General features: G+C 34.8%; 1 protein-coding gene across 2 annotated transcripts in view; it reads right to left on the reverse strand.

The window, feature by feature from the left end:
• Positions 1 to 14,794: 14,794 nt before the first annotated feature.
• The window catches only part of LOC150109375 (ubiquitin carboxyl-terminal hydrolase 46-like), a 111,370-nt gene continuing 99,040 nt past the window's right edge, over positions 14,795 to 27,124 (reverse strand). For both annotated transcript variants that reach the window (XM_090407786.1, XM_090407779.1), the window contains exon 7: positions 14,795 to 15,530. In XM_090407786.1, the coding sequence (XP_090263912.1) occupies positions 14,939 to 15,530 (592 nt within the window). In that variant the 3' untranslated portion in view covers positions 14,795 to 14,938. The remainder of the gene's footprint in view (positions 15,531 to 27,124) is intronic.

The following is a 27,124-nucleotide window of genomic DNA, read 5'->3' on the forward strand; positions in this document are numbered from 1 at the left end:
AATGCTGTATCATCACACGGAATTTATTTATTTACCAGATTTAACATTAAACCATCTTCCTGTACTTCCTTCAATTCTAACTGCTGACTTACAACTCAAATAAAGACTAAGTATTGCTTGATATAATGCTCCATTAACACCATTACTTATAATAATAATAATAATAATAATAATAATTTCACACCAAAATTTCCTCCGTGTGTTTTACTGGTTATTTCTTCTTTTTTTAATGTGCACCTGACGAAGGCTGATACAAGCTGAAACTAGGTGTGTACTACTAATAAACTTTGTTTTCATTTCTCTCGGTTCTAGTCATTCAGTCTCTCTCTATATATACACCCTATAGATATAAAATGATAAGCCTTTTTATGTAACGTTTTTGTGTCATGTTTTTTGTTTGGCTTTTTTCTTAAAAGAACTGGGAGATGGACGGAGTCCTTGACTCTTTATCTCTCATCTGAGTGAAGAAAATCTGTGTGGATGGGGTGTTATTGAGCTAAGCGCTCTAGTCATGGCTGGGTAACGGCAATAGCTGAGCCTCAGTTAAAACTTCATTGGCTACAGAATTGCTATTCGTTACCCTGGAAGTCCTAAAAAGGACTCTTCCTTTCCCTTTCGTTCAGCTTCTTAATACAACATGTATTTAATAGAAATTAATAATAATAATAATTTGGTGTGAGTAGTGTACTTATTATTATATAAAAAAATTTGAGGAAAATAATACATTTTCTTAGCAAGTAGTGCAACATGAGGGCTACTCGGAAGTGGTGCAACAACAAGGCGACTTGGAAGTAGTGCAGGAAAGGGCAACAAACGGCAAAGGTGGAGCAAGCTCCGAACATCTGATCCCAAAATAACCAGCTTACCAGCTCAGAGAACCGGCCTACCAGTCCGGAACTCGGGGGATGTTGGAAGCCATAGGCGCAGAGGGGGTAGAACCCCCTTTCGAGTCTTCTAAATTCGAGTCATCAGAATTCAAGGAGAACAAGCCGGAAGACGGGGGGGTTCGGCGCCGTAGGCGCCCGGGGGGTATCTCCCCCTAGTGTGTATATATATATATATATACAGGTTGCAGGTTTGAATCCTGCTGTGGGCATGGATGTTTGTGATTGTCTGTGGAAATACTAGTGGTTGTGATGGGCGGTAGATGGCGTGTGTGTTGTTGCGGTTAGTTGTAGTTGGTCGATTGAGTGGTGGAGACAGAGTTGTAGAGTAGATGCCCTCCCTCGATGGATCCTTGGACTCCCTGGAGGTGTCAGGTAATAATAAATAAATAACATTTTTGAAATAGTCCAGAATTCAGTTATGCTCTGAATGTTTTCTTGATTTGAAAATGTGTCCCTTCTTCTGAACTAAGATCGATGTCATCTACAAATTATACGTTAACCCTCTGTGAACTATAAATGTATCAAATAAACAACTTCAGAGTATATGTACGTTCAAAACTTCATTCACAGCTATTAAGTAACTGATAACACATAATTATATTATATATTTACTTAGTGACGTTGGTTGGTCGGCCAGTATGAATAAGTCCAGTAAGTAATCTATTCTGGTTAATTCGAATGTGGCTATTTGTGAAATAATACAACTTTCATTGCGATCTGCTGAGCCAAAATGGCGAATATGTTCTCTTTTTTTTGGCAGACATTTCCTTCCCACTTACAAAAAGAGAAAAAGTGTGCTAAAGCTTATCTTCTGTTCCCTGATAAACGAACAACTCCAAATCTAATAGTTAAATATAACACTCAGCAAGTACTCATTTCTTTCATTCAAACTGTAACCTGACAGGATATGAACACTGCTTTCTTTAGTGATGGTTTATGATTTAAAGATTCATTTTTCGATAATAATAATAATAATAATAATAATAATAATAATAATAATAATAATAATAATAATAATAATAATCAATTACTCATATAATAAACATACATTTATAAGGAGTTTTCCACAAAGTTAGAGCCGATATATGCAAGTGAAAGAATTTCCACTCTTTCACGAAACTGTCTTTTTCCTCCATACGATGCAGAAAATTCTAATAAATTAATACGTTTTTCTGTCAGATAAGCACATAATCAAAAATACTGGAGATCGCAGTTGACTCTATATAACTAAGTGAAGCAGTAGGTGAAGGAAACATGAGAAAACAATACAGTTCATTTTTCCTCCTGGTTATGGTATCCAAAACCAATGCAGCATTATGGAAATGGTGTTTGTCTCGATAGTGTTGGGTCTCCCCCCCCCCAAAAAAAAAAGAGCATTCTATGTTCGATTCTAGTTAAGAACTTTTTCCAGTCCTTTTTCGACCGGTTGACAGGAATAGTCAAGCTCTAGCATGGGCAGGTAGGAATTTTCTCCCTAAAATATGGGTTTTTTTTAATCCCTTAACTCTAGAAAATCTGCATAACTCACATTATTTCAGACAATAATACGTTAAATACCACCAGATAGCATCAGCTGTCTGCTTTACTCTTCTGGAATGCTAATTAAAAATCATTCATAGGCTTGGGTCAGCTATCTCTGATTGGCTAAATGTGGAGATTAACTGTCCCTCAGTAATGAAACATTAGATAGGACTAAAAGGGCCTCGCCCACTCCCACTGAGAAATCCAAGGCTTTAGTGGATTTATTTATTGTTATTATCACCTGACTGCCATACATTTGGAGGGTGTGATGCCTTTATAATCGTACACTATATAAGCAAATAGCAAAGATGTATAAAATTTATAACTTTGTCATACGACTAAAGTAGGACTTACCGAGAAAGAAACTGTTGTAGAAAACATAATATAAAATATTAACTATAGTGCAATATAAACCATTAATTTAATGATATTTTGTATGCAAACTATTTTTAAACTGTTCAGAAAACTATGCAACAAAACTATACACAGAAAATTGTGTAGCTTAGTGGAAGTGGTGTGTGTGTGTGTGCTATCAATGGTGAAGGACCACCCGAAGGAAGAGCACTGCAAATTCTATTCTAGTCTCCAACTAGATTTTACTATTTTATTAACTATAAGCCTTCTTTCGACTTTTCCCGAGTTAGTCGATCTCTGGCATGGGTAAGCGGATTTTTCTTCCTGTGAACTCAAAAAATTTAACTACAGAACCCACACTGTTTTTAGACATAGTATTAGGATTAGTGTAGACGAGATGGCGGCACTTATCAGCCGCATCTCTTCACCGGTAGCGTATATAATAAGAGATAGTTTTGTGTCAGCTATTTCTTATTGGCTACTGGTGGAGATTGAACTTTCCCCCTCAGTCTCCAAAACGTTAGATAGGGCTAAAATGGCCTCACCTACTTCCTATAGGGGGATAAAAAGCATTAGCTCCATTTTTTTTTTAGAAAACAGTACCAGCTGGCCACTAGAAGATACTGTTTTTACAGAAATACTGAATTATTTAATTCAGTATTTCTGTAACTAAATTAAACAATTCAGTACTGAATTATTTAATTTAGTAATAAACCTAGGACATGTTAAATCGATATTCAGTTTTCACCAAAGATAAATCACTGGAATAGGAATGAAAAAATATATTTCTGCTGTAGCTGAAATAACATATTTTTTATATGTTTATTTATTTATTTCTATGGCAGTCGTAAATGCAAGTTGGTGAAAATAATCTACTAAAACACCTTTACGAACGTTCACATCATGTTAGAAATTAACCCACAGCTTGTTAATTAGAAAAGTGGTGTTGGGTTAAATTATGGAAGAAGTAATGAAGGCAAACAAACCAATGTATTACATATGTTAATTGCGCGTTTTCTGCAGGCAGGTCTATATTTTCTGTTTCAGGAAGAAAAACCATGCTGCCTTGTACCATGCGAGATCGGCTAATTCACTTTCAGCAAAAAAAAAAAAAGTCCTTAGAAAGATTCTTATTTTTCTAGAGAGGTTCGAACCTGTTTTTTTCCAGTCAAAGGACATCACAGATACCGACTGAAATATGGAAGCTACCAAGAAAGTCAAGCCATTATTCAATCAATCAGGTCTGTAGAAGTCTAAAAAAAAAAGATAAATTATATTCAAGAAGTAAGGAAATAATTACAGACAGTAGCAAGAAACGTACATTTCGTGATAGCATTCTTAAGACAATGGAACCTGAATAATTTTCTTTCTTTCATTTTGATTTGCCTACTTTTGCAACTAAATAATTTGATTAAATCCAAAATTTAAACGTTTAGGCAAATTTTAATACAGATCTAAAATACTAACTTTCATTAAATTTCATTAGTCCAGTCTGGAATGAATTACTATCAAATCGTTTTAATAAATATTTCCCCTAAAATGTGAACCAACTGAAAGCGGTTCTGAAAACGCTTCAACGCTTTCTAGTTCACAGTTCAAAGAGCAACCATTCTTAATTTTCTTTCAGCCAGTGTTCCACTGAACAATTTCGAAATATTGTCCCCATTTTTTGTATCCAGGAAAATAATCGAATGGAAAAAAATTCCGATGTAGCCCGACAAAATGGAAATCTAAAATAAATCAATCAGCTAATGTCTTTTATTTGCTTATAAGGAGTACGAGAGGCCTTTTTGCCCTATCTAGCTTTTAGAGACTAAGGAGGCAGTTCGATCTTCAACGGTAGCCAATCAAAGTTAGCTGGCCCAAGACTATCACTAATTATAAGTGGCAACCAATAAAGAGACTTGCAAACAAGTGGTGCCATCTCTTATCTAACCCTAACAACCTAACAGGATATGTCTAAAATAGTGTGGGTTCCATGGTCGATTTTCTTGAGTTTACAGGGCAAAAACCAGTGTTGGGAAGAAAAATTCCACTTTCCCATGCCAGAGATTCAACTAACTTGGCAACTGGTCTAAGAGCGGCTTAGAAAAAAGTTCCTCCAGTCAACGACCAGCCTTGAACTTACGTCTATCTTCGAGCGGCTTAGCACAGAGGCTGCAATCACCACTTCCACTGAGCTATGAAAGCCCAGATATTGGTAAAGCTTTTCGGTTAAAAAATACATCCAGCAGTGTCCCGATATAATTTGCATACAGTTTGACCAAATGAATCTAATGGGTGCTTCTTAATTTTGAGAAACGCATCTAATGATTAAAATTTCAATGCAATTTAGAATTACGTCGAATGATTATTTTTCTTGCAATCAACTTCTGAGAAAAGCGATGACTTTTCCATCAAGACAACTGTGTATCTCTTTGTGATAGAGGGACATCTATGCTTTCAAGTCCTGCAGCCAGTAAATGTTAACGATTTCAAAATTGGAAAACCTACCACTGTAATATACCATTTCCAGAACAAATGAATGTTCAAGTCAAAGCGGGACCTGTATGGTAAGCCTAAGCAAACACAATGACTGAGGAAGAATGAACTACAGCAGTACTAAATAATTCCAGCGATATACAAATTCACAGCAGATACTTCTGTACTCGTGGATCTCTGATTTTAATTCGCTCAGCTTTCTGCTTACAGAAGTCATTTGCTGTTTCTGACAGCAAATAACTTCTGTAAGCAATTAATGTCAAATCCTCCGCTACAGTTTCTTATTTTTTGTACCCAGACAGTTGCTTCATCATAAGAATCGGTAGTGAATTTCAATAGTATTCAAATTTTCATGCATCAAAATTCGAATACTGTACGATATTTTATACGCGTCGACAAATCTGTATTGTGTACACGATAACACGAAAACTATACTTCTGTGTGCTCTCCACTGTACACTAAATTGTTGCAGAGACAAAACAAAACTAGATAAGTTTCAAGGACACACGCATTCTAAGCGCTGTATATGTGAAGAGGTTACTTTCTGATATACTTTATTTGAAACAATACAATATCCATTTCTTACATTTCTGATATTTATTCATAGAGACCATTAAAATTAAGCAAATATTTAAGTTAAAACTTCCCTTTACCAGAGAATATACAAACAAGAATATGAAACCTTAAGTAACAAACTTTAAACAAACATATTATGCAACTTGGTTGGGTAACCTTTAGAAAACGTAACTTTTAAAAAACTTAACGAGGACATCACAGTTTATCTTAAAAATACAATATTCGACAGTTATATACTTCCAATAATAACATATGAAAGTTAAACAAGGACTTTGACTAAAAATTTGACTACTAAGGCGAGGACTACCTATAATAAAATGGAAAGATCACAGCTTGGTATTACCATTCAAGATAGCCAGAGCAATATATTTGGATTACAGTTAAGATCAGGATGAGGGACATTTGATCATTTAATAGTCATTAAAAGATCCAAGTGGTAATGGACACGTCATACTGCAAGAAATAAACACTCAAAAATTAACAACGATAATATCCGAATAGCAATATTCCAGAGAGGGCTACAAAAAGACCAAAGATATATTGGGAAGATGAGATTGAAAAGATGGCTGGACTTAGTGGCACAGAAAAGCTCAATATGGGGAAGAATGAAAGACAAAGAGGACTTCTTCCAACGGTAAAGAAAAGATAGCATCTGCTGCTAATGACGATGAAATACATTACTTGGGCACAATTTTTATACTCCAAAATTAATACAAATCGTATTCCAAATTTTATCTTAACCACCTGCACCAGAAATGGATAATACAGTACTTAAAGTATTATTAGACAATCATTAAATAAAGATGTTACATTTCTATTTTAAAAATAAATTTACTAGTAATTACCATTCTAGTTATATACTTCGACTATGTGCAAAGCTGTAACTTCAGCAAACACACACACACACACACACACACACACACATAGGAGGTTGTGCTGAAAAGTTGTGATAATCACCAAGAAAGAATCGAGGCAGAACCATGGTCTAGGTGTTTATCGGAACATTCAACTTCAACCCCCCCCCTCCTGTGTATGTGTGTGTGTATACACACACATACACATCTTGAGGCTATGCTGTTTTAGCATGGCAATTATTTTAAAAAAAAAAAATCAGCTAACGCCTTTTTTTTTTTATTTTATTTTTTTTTATTTTATTCCCGTATACGGGAGTAGGCGAGGCCATTTAGCCCTATCTAACTTTTGGAGACTGAGTGGGCAGTTCAATCTCCACTGGTACCAATCAGAATTATTTTTTAATTAATAAATATTTTTACCTACGCAACTTTTTAGAATTGTTCCTTTGACCTCTAATAGTGGAATCATATTTCAGCTAAGACACAAGCTAGTATAGCATGATTATGACTCATTACTGTGATTCTTGTTTAAATGTAGTTAATGGTCTCTCTCTCTCATTATGATCATGTAACATCAGATGAAACATATTGGTTTTTGAATAAAATTCTATAATTTTTTTTCACATGCGTAAGCTGTGAAAGGTATTTAAGTACCGTATTATTATTTAATAATGAAAAGAAGGTGACACACTGAAAACGTTCTTAATGTAGAGGGCATTGCTACTTAGCGCGTGGCGTTGCCACATGGTGCTGTCATGCCATTTCTGTCATACATACTTCAGAATGGGAAGGAAGGTAATTACGGTATGATATTTGTGACGTTATTCTTGGGTATAGTAATCAGGACTTCTGTGAAATGAAACAGTAAATTAAATTAAAATTAAAGAAAACAGGTCATTACAGTGAATTGCTCAATTAAACTAGTCCCCAAAATGACATAACTTATTTCTAATACGGTTTACTTAAAGTTGAATTATGAATATAAATATGGATTCGATAAAGAATTAAGAGAAGCATTATGTATTTATCACAGAATTATTAAAATTCTTATGTTCGTCTGAATTTAATCTCTGTATAATTTATGCTCTATCACACTATTTGTAAATCACTTCAGGTTAATGATTATAAAGACGTGTGTAGCTCGGTGAAAGTAGTGCTTGCATCCTCTGTGTCTAGACCGCATGAAGATGGACTTAAGTTCATAACTAGTCGGCGACAGGAGAAACTTATTCTAAGCCTTCCTTCGCCGGTTCCCGAGTTACTCGATCTCTGGTACGGGAAAACGGGTTTTTTCTCCCTGAAACTCGATGTTTTTATCCTATAAACTCAAGAAAATCAACCGTAGAACCCACATTATTTCAGATTATAATTATTCCAGCTTATAATTAGTGATAGCCTTGAGTCAGCTATCTCTGATTAGCTACTGGTGGAAACTGAACTGCCCACTCAGTCTCCCAAAGCTAGATAGGGTTAAAAGGCTTCGCCTACTCCCTAAAAGGGAATAAACAGTGTTAACTTTATTCAATAACAATGATACGCTTTAAAAGAATAAAAATCTGATCAATTTTCCATCATGAATTGCTGATTAGTTACTTTTATTTCATAAATTTTATGTAAAGTAATTTCCTGCCTGATATTATAACTCATTCGCAATGCATTTAAAATGGAGGCATAATATTTCAAGGTTGTTGATTTTAAACCGGAATAACTGTTTTCTGAAAGGCACGGAAAAAATAACCGTGATGTTTTCTCATATCAAATTCCACTTACCGAATTCTTTCTAAATAATAAATCTAGGATTGTAGACTGTTAATTATATTAATATTAGTTATCGCTAATGACTCACTGAAGAAGGGCACTTAGAACTCTTACATTTCTACCACTCAATCCACCTGCACTACAACTACAGAGAACGCCACTGCCATCACCATCTACTGCTCACCACCACTAATATATTTGTCTGTAAATTGCACCTGTTCTCATGGCCGATTTGTATGTATACCATGTGAAAAACCCTGCTACCTCCATATGAGATCAGCTAACTGATAATATATATCTTTAACATATATATGTTAAAGATACCAAGAAATTTTATAAACTTGGTTTTAATCCTATTTTCCCAAGTATGCAAACAAGCAAGTAAACTAAGTTTGCGCCTGAATATTTTCAAGTCTGAGGCAACGCGTGGTAAAGGTGGACCTTTACCTTGGTTTTAATCCTAAAATAGGAGTAAAACCAAGTTTCTTGGTATCTTTAATGTATAGTATACCCAAGGTAAAAAAACTTTCTGCATCTTTCTCTCATCCTGAGATTTTTATTTAATAAGGTCAAAGCACCTTGTGGCAACTCGTATAGGTAAATATAAGTTCTGCATTATTACTTCAACCCACTGAAGAGACCTCAATAAAGGTCGAAACAGGCCTGGGTAGTGGCCCTTCCCTTAATGCACTGCATCATACATGTCCGCAAGGCGATGTGCTTTGCATTATGGGAGAAGCATGTAAATTATTAAAGGGGGTTTCACACTGAAGACGTTTTTCAGTACATGGCAAGAAGGGAGAGAACAAGGGGCCACTCATGGTAATCGTGTGTGGTTAGTAAGTGTTAGGACTAGTTTTTTTTTTTTTTTTGCTTGGAGAGTCGTTAATGGGCTGAATGGATTATCAAAGGTGGTTATGAGAATGAGTTTAAGGAGAGGTATGATGGGAATTGTGGGAATAATGGGTCTCTTGCAATGAGTCTTCTGACTTCATGGAGATACCTGTATAATCATAATAAATCTAGTTCATATTATATCATGTTCACATTCTTATAAAAAAAAGAATGTTGCATTCACTTTTGCAAACATGCAATATTACAGAATAGTATTCAAGAAATATCAATCCAAGATTTGCAAGGTCTTCTCACATTATTCAATGGCATACAAACCAGAAGTATGAAATTATAGCTAAAGTTTTAAAAACTGTCTGTCTGAAGAATATGGTTGCTCTGGCATGGCAAAACCACAGTCTCCTGAAACACATTAGTGATTATATTTATATATGTGTGTGTTCTAGTTTGTGAATATTTAAAGTTATAAACTGATGTTCAATAGAAATTAAGAGAATACAATAATGCAAAAAAAAACATGTCTGCTCAGCTTTATTTATTACAAGACTTAAAATAAGATGGAAGGATAAAAATGAAGAAGAAAATAAAGAAGAAATGCAACAGAGCTGAAATACTTGTGAAATATATCTGCGAGAGATCAGTACATCTACTAATGTGATGGATCTTTTGATCTTAATTTATAACACCATATAGTCTGATCCTACAAAGTTTATCATATTGAAGAGAGGCATGATAGGTATTGTGTGAATGATGATGAGTGTTGGCCTCCCCTCCCTTGAGCCTTCAGACACTATGGAGGTGAGAGTATCTGGTCAATCACCCTAAAACGATACTACAAGAAATATATTGTATGATTTTTAATCATGCTTTTGTTCCTTTTTGGCACTTAAAAACTAAATTTGCAAAGTTCATAGAAAGAATTAAAGTACACCTTCAAGAGCTAAGAAAATCTATAAGCAATAATAACAGATCCTATCCCCAAAAGGTGAGATTTCAGTTTAAAACTGACAAAATAGTTCACTTATTGGAGGCTTGAAAATATTCTGTTTGGGCTCCACCATGGCGTTTCCAGATAATGTAAAAAAATAAGTAAAATATTAAAATAAAATATGAAAAAAGTAATAAAAATAGAAAAAAAAATCTCTAGGTTCACATATTGGAGATATTATTATTCAGGCCTCCATGGAGTCAAAAGACTCATTGTGGGAGGTCCTTCCTAGGAAACACAGTCTATCAAGACTCATCGTTGGAGGTCCCTCCTAGGAAACACATCTATCATACCTCTCCTTAAACTCGTTGACCATTCTCGCTCTCACCACTCTATCAGGCAATACATTCCATGGTTCAACCACCCTCCATGCAAAGAAACCAATCCTCACTCTCTTGCTCACAGTTTACTTTCGTAACTTCCAGGGATAGCCCCTTGTCATCACTCCTTCCCACTGTTCAACCAAGTGAATCTCCAGCGTCAACCTTGTAACCACTTCTCAACAGCTTAAAAGTTTCAATCATATCACCTCTCCTTCTATCCACCAAACTTTGCAGCCCACATTCCTTCAGCCGATCCTCATAACATTGTACAGTCCTGACACCATCCTTGTTATCCGCCTTTGTATCCCTTCCACAGTTAATTTATCCCCTTCAAATCCTGGGGACCAAATCTTAGAACAATAGTCTAAGTGTGGTCTGATTAGGGTCTTATACAAGGGAATGATAACTCTTTTATCTCTGCAGGTCAGCATCCTTCTCATTATTGCAACAATCCTCTGTGTTACCTTCACCACCTTTGCAATATGTCCCCTAAATTTCAGGTTTCTATCAATCATCAACTCCAGATCTCTTGTCTCCCCTACTTCCTCCAGTATAGCTCCTCCAATAGAGTATGCAGCATCCCATCGATGTGTCCCAAACTTCAAGACCTTGCATTTTGCTGCATTAAACCGACACCCCCATTCATTTGCCCATCTGTCTTGGCTTATTCAAATCCTCTTGCAGGGCTACCACATCTGCACTATTACTAATAACCCTTCCCAGCTTCACATCATCTGCAAACAACTGAATATCCCCCTGCAATCCACTAACAATGTCATTAATATAAAGGTTAAACAATATAGGTCCCAGTAGTGAGCCCTGTGGGACCACACTTGTAACAATCTGCCTCCTTGAAACTGCCCCACCATACACAACTCTGCGATACCTATCGGACAATCAATCCTGAATCCAGTTGACCAACCTGACATCCAAACCGATCTGCTGCAACTTAAATATCAGCTTATCATGTGGCATCCTGTCAAATGCCTTTGCTAAATCCAAGAAAATGGCAGTATATGCCTATCCCTCATCTACTGCTCTTGTAACTTTATTATAAAAGGCATATTACTATTCTAGCATATTACTAAAACAAGAGCACCCTTTCACAAATCCACCTTGACTCTCACAGATAACATTAGCCTCATCTGTCCAATACTGTATACGGTCCCTCACTAATTTCTCCAAGATCTTAACAACTACTGATGACACACAAACTGGTCTATAATTAGACACTTCCAGTCTGCTTCCGCCCTTATGCAATGCCACTATCTTACCTTCCTTCCATTCCCTGGGCACCTTTCCCGTAGCCAGACTTTCGTTGAAAAACCAGGTCAAAGGAGCTGTCAGTTCTTTAGCACATTCTCTCAAAACTCATGGTGAAATACCATCCAGTCCCACAGCTTTACTGACAGAGTACTCAGTATTTGGAAGACACTCTCCTCCTGCACCTCTAAACCTCGAACCTGCCCTATCCCTCTAGTATTAAAATTTACTCCTTCAGGATGAAATACTCCAATAAAATGTTCACTGAACAATTCCACTATGTCCTTTGCATCAGTCAGTCTAGTCCCATTTTGATTCCACAACCATTTCTCCTCCTACTGGCCGCATAGCTAAAAAATTTCCTAGAGGATTTTCTTTGGATCTTAGGGCTAATCTCTTCTCATATTCCAGTTTCGCCTTCCTTACCATACTAGTCATTCTCCTGGCCCATGTCTTATATTCTTCATGCATCTGCTCTTCACCTGTCTCCTTATATCTCTTCCATAGCCTCTTTTTTGCATGCAGTTCCTGTTTAATATTGTTTGTCATCCACTTTACTCCAAATTGTGTCCTCTTCTTCACTTATGGAATACAGCTTGCTATTGCTGCTAACAAATATTCCTTCACAATTTCCCAAGCACTAATGATATCCTGGCCTTCCAATTCTCCCCTCCGTGAAACTTCCCCGAGTTGACGTCTAAGACTATTATAATCACCTGCCTTATAATTCCACATACATTCCCATCTCTTTGATACTCTTGCATGTCTATTCATCTTCCAAGTCAAAACCACATGGTCACTCTCTCCAACTGGTGGAAAGAGATGTCATCTCAGTTATTATCAACTCTTCTGATGTTATGACCAAATCCAAAACTCTTGAACCTCTTGTTCCCTCTATTACATGTTGCCTAAGACATTTGTCCCTCAAGAATTCTAGAAATTCCATTCCCTTATTGCAACATGCATCTTCCTCTCCCCAAATTATACTGATGTAGTTAAAATCTCCGATAACAGTCATTCTTCTTGCACTTGCCAAGCTCAACTGTCTAAACATCTCCTGGTCCCTACCCATTGTGCTACTTGGTTTGTAGCAATACCCCACTAAATATCCTGTCTTGCCCACCTCTACCTGACATCATATGCTTTCGAAATCAGCGTTACTGCCTTCCAAAGCCTCCACTCTTAGAGGACATAAGTCATCACTTATCGTAAGCAGTACTCCACCACCACCACGCATTCCCTTCCTATCCTGCCGAAAAATGCTGCACCCTGCTACTTCTATTCCTGTTATTATATCCTCTTCTGTCAACCTCGTCTCAGTGATCCCAATAATCCTTGGCCAGGCTGATGCTATCAGCGCCACCAATTCCTCTCCTTTATTCCGGATACTCCTGGCATTAGTATAAAGCATAAAATTGCTACTGTTTCTATACCCAGCATTATCCCCTCTAGCCTCCACTGGGGCTCAGCATTACTTGATGTTGTCCCCTTTCTCCCAAGTACCCATTCCCACAAGAGGCCACCCTGCTACCATCCACCCTGGGCATTCTACTTTCCCTGGATTGGCACACCGACTCATTCAGAACAGCAATCTCTTCTCTCATGCTACATATACAACTGCCAGGACACATACATTCCACAAGTCCCGCATGCTACAAAATCCCGTATGATATCATGCAAAACGGAGTCCTTAAATGGGGGAGGACTTGGTGATACACCATTTGCAATTTTAACTGCCGCTGATGGCATTATTCAAAATAGTGCCAAGGAACTATTACAACTAAATGCTAAATAAGTATAAGGGAGTATAACTATATAAGTACAAATGCATACAAACAAAACATTTAAGTATACTAAATATACATAAAATAAAACTAAATAATGAAAACTTATGTTATCTTCGTTTTCTTTTCTGACAACAACTAACTTCAAAAACAACCACTGAAGGACACTCATATTCCAGAAAAACAAGGTAGCACAAATCTCGACAGAAGTTAAACTATTCATCGATTAAAAAAGCACTTTTTTCAGCACAGCTCAAATTCCCAGCCACGTTCTCCAGCGACTCTAGCGCCCTTAAAGATACCAAGAAATTATATACTTGGTTTAATCCTTTATTCAATTGTAAGCAAACAAAGTTTGCACCTTTAGTATTCTCAGGACTGGGGCAACTCGTAGTAAAGGTGACATGACTTCACATCACTTGCCTTAGTATCCCATAATGCAAAGCACATCTCCTTGCAGACATGTATAATGCTATGCATTATGGGAAGGGTCACCCAGACCGGTTTCGACCTTTACTGAGGTCTCTTCACCTTTACCATGAGTTGTCATGGTCCTGAAAATACTTCAGGTGCAAACTTTGTTTGCTTACACTTGGATAAAGAATTAAACCAAGTATATAATTTCTTGCTATCTTTAATTTATAGTATAACCAAGTGAAAAAAACTTCTAACAACCTTTCTCTAATCCAGAGTAATTTAATAATAAGGTGCGACACCTTTTGGCAACTGGTATAAGAAAATATGACTTATGCATTACTTCAACCTTCTTTGGTATCTTTAATTTAAAGGATAACCTTATATATCCAATTTATTCCCCCACTCCACTTCTGCTTTTAGATCATATTGCTATGACAAGCATTATCCTCAGTAGGATTGTTACATTACTTATATTGAATGAGTGGACCCAGCCAGAATAAATATATCTACCTTGCTCTTCGTGTTTATAGCATTTCTAAGTGTGATTGAATATTTATTATCTTTAACACCATGAATACATTTGAGGTACTCTCAGAGCTGAAGGACTTACGAATAAACCTGAGAGGATTATGATGACCAGATGATACAGATACATGTATGCCTTTATTAAAGGTGTGCAAGACAAGTGAAGGAGAATAGTCTTTGATATAATAAATCAATTAATATAATATTGGACTCAGTGGGATCAAAAATTCATTTATTAACTACAAACAAGATATCACAAACAAAGCCATATAATTCGAGAAATAATACATTAAATTAATTTATAAATAAATAGTTTTTAGTATATATACAGGTTCCTTTTTTTTTCTTTTTTTTTTTATTCAGTTAAAGATATTTCTGGTTCTCTTTTGTAAAAAAGAAGATATGGTGTTGAAGACAAGCTCAAATATTGTGAATATGGTAAATTAGGATATACATTATTCATATTGATTGGAATCATTTTGTCATCGTCCAGCAATATCCACATACCTTTTGTATAATCTTTTAAGTATGATTCGATATTAAATGAAATTTTTGGATTACAACAAGAGTTATTAGATTGGCATGATTCCATGGTAGAATCCAACAGATGAACATCAGACTTAACATTTCTGCTCAAGTCTTCATTGACATTCACTGAGGCTCCAGGCAAATTCTGGTTGTTACTTTTTTCAATATTTTCTTTTGTACATAATTTGTCACTATATATATTTGCAGCAGCACTTTCAGAGTTAAAGTGCTCTGGGGATAAATGAATAAATGTAACATAATGACCAGATGACATGGATACTCCCATGTGAAATATTGCAGCATATAGACTATATTTACATTCTTTTATATTATCAGGGCATTCATCACACTGTTCAGTGACAGGAAGTTCAAAAGGAATGTTGACTTTCTTCTGTGTTTTACAAGCCTGGGCATCAGCACTGTTGAAAGAAAGTTACAAATTAATGAAATCATCTATGACTCTTACAAAAAAAAAAGGTCTGATAATCACAAAAATTATGATATTCCTAATAGTTATTTAAACAAACAGTATCCAGAATCTGAGTAGTTTGCTCAAATTATTTCATTGTTGTGTTACAATAACACAATGAAACAATTTGAAATGTTCACTACAAAGTATGTTTATGTTCCTCTATATTCCTCTTGACAAATATTTCTTCATTTTATAATAATTTCATATATATAATCCATTTTATAATAATTCCAAATACCATATACGCCTTAAGCAGTAGCATATTGGATGTGCATATGAGTAAAATGTATTCCCCAACACAAATAATGCTGAAGAGAATAACACTGCAACTGTTATTCCTACTAGCAAAAGAAAGAGTATTCTGTTCTTCATGCATGAATGGCCATGCAGTCAGTCCTCGACTTATGATGGCCATTCCATTAATATGTTCACCCAATATCACTTCACTCCTGCAACTCATGGACCAGTGTGGTATTGCTAGCTTCAAGACATATTATTTAAGAAGTCTTTCTGCTCAGGCTACTTCTGTTACTGAAGGTGAGAAAATTCTCAGAGACTTTTGGGAGGAATATACTATCTTGCACTGTACAAAGAATGCAGTGCAGCATAGAGTGGAAATGAGAGCAGAGTATATGAATGACTTTTGGAAGAAGCTGCTGAAAATCTATGTTCATATATTCATAGGATTCAAACAAAGACAAATCCTTACAAGAGATTGGTGACAATATAGTACTGCTAGCAGAAGATTTGGAATTGGAGTTTGACAATTAATATATAGAGTTTATAGAGATAGAAGCATATAAAGTTGCAGAAGAGGATGAAGAGAGGGAAAAAAAAAACCAGAAGAATATGAAAAGAATGCCCAAGAATGTTTGTCCTTTAAAAAACTTGGCAGAAAGATTTAGCAAAGTAGATAGAATGACACATGCTTGCTACACAGAAATTTACGTAGAAATGAAAAGGCAAACTATGCAGATTAAGTTGGATGTAATGTAGAAATTTTTAACAAAGCCTACTTGTGCTGTAGCTTACTCTCGAAGATGAGCCCAGATCTTCCTCATGTTATGCATCTGATCAACCACAGAATGATCAGATGCATAACCTCAGAATGCTTCGTTACGCTTTCTGAATTAAAAAGTCTGTTGTTGTTGAACTAATTCTCCCTTGCCTCCTCCGATGAATCATCCAATTAATAAAGCAGTAGCTTGAAACAATTACTCTTGCTTCATGTGTTTCCGGCTGACTATTTTACTGTCAGTGCATAGAACACTGCACACACTGTTTCATTATTTATTACAGTACAGTACTGTGCAAAGAACTTTTATGTTGTACATTGTACTATTTCTCTATAAAGCAAAGAGTCAAATCAGTGAAAAATATAACAAAACAAATATTTTAGCATTCAGGCATGTTAATTGTTAATATATCCTTAGGGTTCATATAGTGCTTTTTGACTTGCAACCCTTTTCGACTTAACAGGATTGTTGGAACGGAACCCCATCAAAAGTTGAGGACTGACTGTACTTAACTAAAATATGATGAATATATTTCTGACATCACTTTGTAGTATGCAATTACACATTTTCATTCATGCTCAATACCTGAAGCAAGAAATTAATTTCATCAAAGGAACTTGGACTCCTGCTATCAGATATTTTCAGCTAGAAAGTTATACAGCATAATAATGAAACACTTTAGAGGCACCTTTCCCAGTATTGCAACATTTTTTATCAAAATTGATTTAACATTTGCATGGTGAAAACTGTTAAGATCATTGAAAAATTGTCTATTAAATAAACAAGACTACAGAGTATGATTTTTATTATTATTATTATAATTACGTGACACCTCCAGGGAGTTCAAGGGGGCTCATCGAGGGAGGGCACCTACTTACACCTCTGTCTCCAACCATGCCAACGCCATCTACCTCCCATTACCACCACCACTGCTATTTTCACAATCACAAACATCCATGCCCACAGTGGGATTCGAACCCTCAGGCTTTTGGCTGGAGAGCGGATATGCTAACTACTCGGCCAGCCAGGCTGGTTATTTTCCATTATGCAACTTTAGAGCAAGAGAGAAAATTGTACAATATCCATTTCTTCACTAGTAATATTCTTCAGCCTGAATGCCACAATTTTAGGAAATTCTCTATTTTTACAGCTATTGTCCAACATTATCCCCACCCAAAGTTCTACAGCCATACATTTTACTGTGTGGTCCTTGTCTACTGATGTGATAGCACATCAAAGAAATGTTTGAAAGTGACTTTTTGATCAGGCTGCAAATCCATTATACTTCCTAGTCACTAATGAGTCCTCATCTGTATTTCAGAAGTGAAATCTATCCCTTTCTACTTCTTCAAAATATTAAATGGTATTCATCTCCATGGAGATCTACAGTAACCACGACTATCACACTGCTCTTTAAATTTATTCACAAACAAAGCACTCATAAACACCTCTGGCAACCTTTTCCACTTATTCATTACTCTTCAAGCAAAAAATCAAGTCTTATGCTCTTGATAACAACTTCCAGAGGTGAGTGACCTCTTGTTCTCTCCAATCCAGTAATGTATTGAAAAATTCTGTAGCACCTTACTCTATAAATTCCTTTTAGTGTGTTTTCTCAATATGTGACAAAGCAATGCTTTTCTTTAAATGCATTTTCATCCACATAATGAGTAAACCTACCAAGACAGATTAGTAACATAAATTTATTCATTCAATCTGTATGAATTAAAACAGGCTACACTTCATTCTCTTGTTTTTTATTCTGTAGTTTCTAGACATGTCATTAATTCTTCACAACAATGTATTACAGGACAAAGTACATATCGATATTTTTCTGTTTTTCCCACAACATGCACTAAACTATACCTTGGTGCATGGACAAATCAACTTCTCTTTTCTGCTAGTATATGAACTTTGCTGCTTTAGATATAAAACTGAACATGTCAATTTCACACTTGATTAATTTTTAATGGATATATCAACAGGCATATTAGGTAGAGTAGTTTCTGTATGGCTCCAATGTTAAGAGGATCTGAAATGCTATTTGACAAAACATCACCATAAATTATACACTATAACTTTGGACTCGGAACACTAATGCATATAAAACCATATGATAAATAATCAGTATATTTCCTTTTCTTACTTACCAATTTTGATGGAGCTAACCTGGTGAGATGCTTCAAAGTGCATTTTTATTCAATACTTGGCTTATATTTTTCAAAAACTGGATTTCATAAACATTTTCTATTCGATAACAGAATATTCTTACTACTTTTTGGTAACATCGATTTTATTTCTTTATTTTTCTCACTAGAGGTCAGGTTAGTGTACACAGTTAACAAAGCAGTTATACTTTAGTATACTTATGTGTTTTGTCCTGTAGCTTGTGACTTGTTCATATATATGTTTTACTGATGATGACCTTGATAGAGGTTGAAATGTGTGGTTATTTTCTTAATTGTAAGTAAAGTAATAATTATTCTTTGTGTTTTTTTTCTCCATGAATTCTATACAATGAATGTATTAATTTGAGAAGCATACTAACCAAAATTTCATGCCGGGGCATCGCCGGGTTAAACAAGGCCCCCATTTTCACCAGGGAACCAGGGCGAACTGCAAAAAGTCAGCTACTGGAACAAATCTGAAAACACATCCCAACTCAACATCACCAGAGGTAAAGATTAGTACTATCAACATAAGAAGCCTGAAATGGCAAAGAAACGGAGCTAGCTGAGGAATTAGATAAGTACCAGATTGACATAATAGTGGTGACTGAAACAAAAAAGACAAAAACTGGTGAGATCTTTCTGAGCAATAAATACAAAATGTTATATTCAGGCAATGACAATCAAGGAAAAGAAGCAGTAGCCATAGTATTCAACACAAAATACGAGGCTAATCTTCTTGAATGGCAGGCAGTCTCAAGTAGAATAATGTGGGCAAATATGAGAATGGGGAACTGGACAATGAGACTTATTTGTGTCTATGGTTCCACAGAAGGTTCTACTAAGGTAGAAGTGGAGGAATTTTTTGAAGCTTTAGAAAAAGCAACTGACACAATGAAAAAGGACAAGTTGGTCCTTGTTGAGGATCTAAATAGCAGAATAGAAAGTGATTGTCAGACATACAAAAATATTTTGGGAAAATTTGGAGAAAAGAGCAAAGCTAATAATAATGGCAAATACTTGTTGGATTTCTGCTCAGGACATGGACTGGTTATTACTAACACTATGTTCCAACATAAAAATGTGCACAAATTCACATGGAGGGAAGAGGCAAGGAATAAGAAAAGTCTCATTGACTATGTTATTGTGATGTTTTCTCCCTGGTGCAGGACACCAGAGTGTACAGAGGATTTGAAATTGGAAGTGATCACTATTTAGTCTTGAGCAGAATAAAATTGAATTTCATATTGAAAAGAATAACATGTAAGAAAGTTTTAAAGCGAATAAAAGTTGAGCAGCTCTCAGATGTGAACAGTAGAATAAAATACACAAAGATTATTGAAGAAAAAATGAAAGCATTTAAGAACAGAAACCAAACCTTGGAGATTCAGTGGCAAGTCTTGAAGAAAACCGATTGATTCAGCTAGAGAGTCATGTGGTGAAGTTGTCTGCAAGGATAGAAAAATTAGAACTCCATGGTGGACACAGGAAGTTAAAGAGGCAGTGAAGGAAAAGAAGAAAGCATAACAAAAGTTCCTGGCAAATAAGTCAGCTTGTGCTCTTAGAGAATACAGAGACAAATGTAAGAAAGCTAAACACTGTGTAAAACTAGCTAAACAAAAGTCATGGGAGGACTTTGGCAAAAACATAGAAAATAAATATCACAAAGGTGGCAAAATATTCTTGAGGTTGTTAAAGAAGCTTAGGAATGGAGAAGAGAGTGTTATAAAAGGAGTTAGAGATGATAAAGGTGGCATGAAAACAAGAGAAAAAGATATCCTTGAAGTATGGAGTAATTACTTTGAAAAACTGCTAAATGAAACAAGCAGTGATCACAAAGCAGTGGTAAAAAACACTAACCAGGCATGCAGTCAGGAATACATATCCATATTTGAAGTAGAAAAAGCCATCAAAGGTTTGAAATGTGGAAAAGCAGCAGGAGTAGATGATATTCGACCAGAAATGCTGAAGTATGGTGGTATAAAAGTCTTACAGTGGGTGCACTGCATAGTTCAGATGCTTGGACAGAGGGATGAATTCCCGATGATTGGAGTAGAGCTCTCATAGTACCCATATATAAAAAGGGAAATAAAACTGAATGTGAGAATTACAGAGGTATTTTCCTACTGAGTGTTCCTGGTAAGATATATGCATACTTGAGAAACGGTTGAGAAGAATTGTGGAAGACAAGCTTGGTGAAGAACAAGCTGGATTCAGGTCAAATAGAGGCTGTCAGGATCAGATCTTCACTTTACGACAAATAGTGGAGAAATCATGGGAATATAACAAAGATCTGTTATATTTGTTATTTAAGTTATGTTATTTAAGTTTTGTCGATTTGGAAAAGGAATATGACAAGGTGCCAAGAGAGAAGCTATTCAATACGCTACAGTTATATGGTGTCAATGGGGAATTATATCAAGCAATACTTAGTCTATATTTGAGTTGTAAGTCAGCAGTTAGAATTGAAGGAAGTACAGGAAGATGGTTTAATGTTAAATCTAGTGTGAGACAAGGATGTACATTATCCCCTCTGTTATTCATTATCTATATGAATCACATTATGAAGGAAAGTGGTATTAAGCATGATATCAAAATTGGAGATGTTAATGTCAGCTCTTTGCTTTATGCGGACGATGTTATACTTCTAAATAAATCCGCTACAAGTCTGCAAGCTTCATTGACTAAATTGAATAACTGTTGTAATAGATATGGTATGAAGATCAGCAATAAAGAGACAAAGACAATGAAAATAGGCAGAATCATTGAAAATGTCAACTGTGTTGTGAATGGAGAACCTGTGGAACAAGTAAAACATTTCAGCTACTAAGGCACGATTTTTAGTGAAGATGGTAAATTAAATATAGAAATAAACAACAGAATCAATAAAGCTGATATGGTAGGAAGTCAATTGAGTAAATTTATATGGAATAAGAGAGAAATTAGTCGGAACACTAAATTAGCTGTATATAAGACAGTGTTCAAACCAGTTTTAACTTATGGATCTGAGAGTTGGGTCAGAAGTAAAACACTTGACCGCAGATATGAGAGTCCTGAGGAAGATTAGAGGTGTGAACAGATGGCATCAATGGCAATATCATGTTAAAAACGAGGATATTAGGAAAGAACTTGACATTGTCAGCATCCAGGGCAGAACTAATCTCAGGTGGTATGGTCACTTAAACAGAATGGGCAAGGAAAGATTAGCAACACAAGTGTTCTCTGCCAGGAAAACGATCCAGAGGAAGACCAAGATATAGGTAGATTGATACGGTACAAAGTGCCTTAGACGACAGAAATATAAGATCTGATAATGTTGGAGTCTTGACAAGTAACAGACTGATTTGGAGGAAAATTGTAGATAGGAAGTTAGTAATGATGTAAATTTTTTGTGTATTACTATTATATCCTGTATACCCCTTGAGGGTACATGGCAGGAATTTGATGATGATGATGACTAATCTACATTAATAGAAGGATTACTGTATATGGCTTGTTTAGGGTTTCAGCCAATTTCTCTTTTATTCCATATAAACTTATTCAGCTGACTCTTCCCACCATACCTTTGATTATTCTATTATCACTTTCTAAATTTATTTCTTACTGATTAGTGAAATATTTCAGATTACATAAGTTCTTCATTAAGAACATTTGATGATATTGTGTGTCTGTGTAGTTTCATAAATTTTGTTGATTTTCTAACTAACTTGTAACAGTAATTATTTAGTTAGAGTCCTGAAGGCTTGTGCTGGATTTATTCATGAGTATAGCATCATCTGCATAAAGAGCTGAGTTGAATATCTATGATTTTGATAGTGGGGTTTACTGTCTTCTTTTGTTTTTCATAATGATCCATATAAACAATGAATGATAGTGGATGAAAATAACACATTCCCTCCCCCCATATTATATCTGATTTTTACATCAATCTATTTTCGAGTACTCCTTTAATTCTAGAAGCTGATTTACAATTTAAGTATAGGATATATACCAACATATCAAATTCCTGATATATATATATATATATATCCTCAAGAATACCATTTTCGTATTATATAATAAGTTTACGTTATTACTAATTGCCTATTGACAAGAAATCAGTACTGATATAGAACTAATAAAATTGGAAGAACTAAAAGAAGCAATAAAGGAATCAAAAAATAGAAAATCAACTGGATTAGATAGCATAAATACAGAGCATTGGAAATATGGCAAATATTTACATCACAGATTCTTAAAATTAATAAATAACTGTTGGAGGAAATGTGAGGTTGCATCAGATTGACTAAAAGCTAAAGTCATATCTATATTTAAGAAAGGAGACCAAGGTGATTGCGGAAATTACAGAGGAATAAGTTTATTAAACACAGGTTACAAAATTTACAGTAAAATTTTGACTTAGAAATATTGCAAACAATCTACTCTCAGAAGAACAAAATGGTTTCAGACATGGAAGATCATGCATAGATAATATTTATGTGTTAAAACAAATTATTGAAAAAAGACCCATATAGCCTTTATAGATTACAAGAAAGCTTTTGATAAAATACACAAAAATATAATGAAAAAAAAAAAAAAAAGGATATCCATTACCTCTCGTACAAGCTATACAGAGTTTATATAAAATAATAGAACAGATGACACAGTTTAATTATTTAAGCTGCATAATAACATATCTAAAAGATAAAGATACAGATGATAAAATACAGAAATTTCAGAAAATCTGTGAAACAATTAAATGGACAAGGTATACAAAAATACAATTTGGTAATAAATTAACAGAAGAGATTGAAATAAATCAGGGTGCTTGTTTCCAACTCTATTCAATATATATATATATTGATCATATTATTAAAATATGGAAAACAACAATAAAACAAGGTACCCAGTTAACCAGAAGAACTGTTATCAGTACAATGCTGTAGGCAGATGAGATTATATTACAAGACAATGAAGATTACCTTCAAAAATCTGTTTATGAATTAAACAAAATAGCCAACAATACAATTTAAAAATTTCACAAAACAAAAGTCATGGCATTTAAAGATCAAAATTATGTTAGATCAAATATAGCTATAGAAAATAAAATAATAGAACAGATGACACAGTTTAATTATTTAAGCTGCATAATAACATATCTAAAAGATAAAGATATAGATGATAAAATACAGAAATTTCAGAAAATCTGTGAAACAATTAAATGGACAATGAATAAAAAAAAACAAGACAAGAAACTCAACTAAAATTTTATAAAGTAATGGCCACTCCCACTCTCTAATATGTTAAAAATTAAAAAAAAAGTATATAAATCAAGCAGATATTAAATCCAGCATTATTTCAAAGCGAATGTAGAAACTATGAAAATTTCATAAAAAAATTTAACCAGAGAGCTTACGGGAATACACTCACCAGCATTCATGAGTTGTCCTAGCATGGCCCACATAGAAGAAATGAGCACATGCCAAAGCATCAATATATTCGACTTTTACTGGTCCGTTATGATACAGTTTCACTGGCCTGACAGCTGTTTTGAACTGGATGGTTCCCCTCAGAGACCAGGCAGAAACCTTGAGAGCAAAAACTCTCATTCAGTACTAAGGAACTTGAAGTGTCAGAGAGGTGTATTGTTCGTAAGTGAATTCTTGGTCGATGCATAAAGTATTTACAAAAAAGACAATAAGACTTTTCTTATTTCTGATGTCTTTTCTCCAAGTGAATTTGTGCACAATTTTATGTTTAAATGTGGTGTTAGTAATTACTTGTTCATCTTCTGAACAGAAAACCAGCAGACACTTACTTACCATTATTATTAGCTTTGCTCTTTTCTCCAAATTTTCTCAAAACATTTCTATATGTCTGGTATTCATTTCCTATTCTGTAATTTGGATCACCAACAAGGACTACATTGTCTTTAACGTCAGCTGCCGTCTGTAATGACTCAAAAAATTCTTCCACTTCTTCCTATACATATACAATCCTTCATATACAATCATAGACACAAATAAGTCTCATTTTCCAATTCCTCATTCTGATATCTTCCTACATCACTCTACTTGATATGGCTTGCCATTCAAGATTATTTTCATGTTTAGTGTTGAATAAAGAAGTAAATAATAAAATTGTGCCAATTTTATTTGCTCCAGTTTTTAATCCATTAGTTTCGAAATTTTCCATAAATAGGTTGGCTAAGGCTGGAAAAAAAAAAGGGGGGGAACCCATGGCAAGTCCTTTTTGTTCCCAATATTTGACTTGAATTATGAAAACAGTGTTTTCCATCCAGTGTTTGAATTATCTTACAGTGTCTAGTGATATTTTCGTCATTTGGTTGGGAATGGTGGATGAGCTGATTGCTTTCAAAGATTATCTGAACAACTTGCATCCTAGTATAAAATTCACTCTTGAATTAGAATAGTACAAAAAATTACTGTTCTTTGATATCCTCGTCAAAGTAAACGAAGAGGTAAAAAGGTTATCCTTTTCCATATACAGAAAACCTACCATAATGAGAAGATTTTTAAATGTCGCTTCACACCACCATCCATTGCAAAAAATCGGTATAATTAAAACTTTGCGAGACAGGGCATACCAAGTACGTCAATTAAAAGGAATGAAGAACTGCACTACCTGAAATAGAACCTCCTCTTAATGGTTTTGAACCTAAGATGATCAGAAAATTTCTTAATACATCTCCTGCAACTCCCTTACTTAAACAAGATTTCAAGAATGCAATCATGCTACCTTACATCAAGAATGTCACAAAGTGGCTTTTTTACTTTTACAAAAAATATCAAGATACCTACATCCAACAAAACCCCTACATCACCCCATGAAAAAACCAGGCTTCTATAAGATTCACTGCTCTTGTGGCATTTGTTATGTATGCTAGACAGGAAGGTTAGGAGAGATAAAGGCCTGGCATTCTACACAACTACTACTGGCCATCAAGTACTCTGGCAACAAACAAATATGACATATGTTGATCGTAATTGTTTTACAAGAAAATTTAAAGAAACTTCGCAAATGCTTAGGATCCCTACACAATGCAATAAAAATCAAGGTTTAATTTTACATCAAGTATGGTCTGCTTTCATCAATAATATGCGTGATACCACAGAACATGATAGTAACAACTAGCAATGTTCCAACATGTATACAGTAATAAATTTACCATTTGTATCCCGGTTTATCAATTATATTCAACAGTTGTGAAGTTATCCAACACATCTAATATGTGTAATTAATTTTTAACAGGCTTTTGTTGTGTAAAACTTTTATGTACCAGTATCCCTGAGGATGTAAGTCTTACGACTTATGAAACTTGTCAGTTTTTGAATTGCTTATTTTTATTAAACCTTTTATTTATATTATAATGTGGTCTGAATATTGAAAACTTTCCTCAAATATCTGTAATTATTTAAACGTATTCATGATATGAAAAACTTAATTGTTTTCTCGCACACTTCAAGTGTGCGAGATTTACCTGTTTCAACTAAAGCACTTAAGCTGCAACACTTACTTTTCTCGTTTCATGACTGAAATGAAAACCAAAAGCATGATGAGTAATGGTTCATGTGTAGAGTGAAAACACTGCTGTGAGAAAAATGAAGGGGATTTTTGGATCTCAACAGCAGATATTTATAAAGTCTTTCATATGCAGATAACCACTCTTTTATGCAGAGGATATGTTCCAAGAAATCCATGTAAAGCAAATTTCTGTATTAAACAGGGGAAACTTTTTTTTTAATTTCCTTTGACTGCTTTTTTTATTAATTTTTTCTTATTTTTTTACAAACTAAGAGTCTTATTATTATTTGCATGGTGATGGAATTGATTTTTGATTTACCGTATATTATCGCGTATAATGCGAACTAGAAATTTTGTTTGAAAACTAGCCCTAAAATGCCATGTCCACGTATAATGCGATCTGTTAATCTTGTTCCATAACATTATAAATAATACAATACGAATTAACGAAAGAAATATTTATTTTGAAACAAAATGTCAAAATACAATACGAATTAACGAAAGAAATATTTATTTTAAAACAAAATGTCAAAATCCTTTAAATTCTTCTTCAGCTTTTGAGTCATCAAACATTTCATTTATAAATTAATCTGCAGGGATTGGGTTATCAGTGTAGCAGTTGTCATCATCGTCTTCATGCTCTCCAATTTGTTGGGCGTCATCCTCGCTTTCGTATATGATGTGATCTTTAGATCCATCCATTGAATTACTTATTCCACATTTAAGAAATGAGTGTTGAATCATTTCAGATAGTATCGAATCCCATGCTTCTTTAATCCAACTGGTGACTAGGGTGATCTCAGGCTTCTGAAAATTCCCACCCTTTGTCATCT

Source organism: Typopeltis vanoorti, chromosome 2 (genome assembly GCF_054136105.1).
Source record: "Typopeltis vanoorti isolate ZY-2024b chromosome 2, IOZ_Tvanoo_1.0, whole genome shotgun sequence".
In the NCBI taxonomy this organism is placed as follows: Eukaryota; Metazoa; Arthropoda; class Arachnida; order Uropygi; family Thelyphonidae; genus Typopeltis; species Typopeltis vanoorti.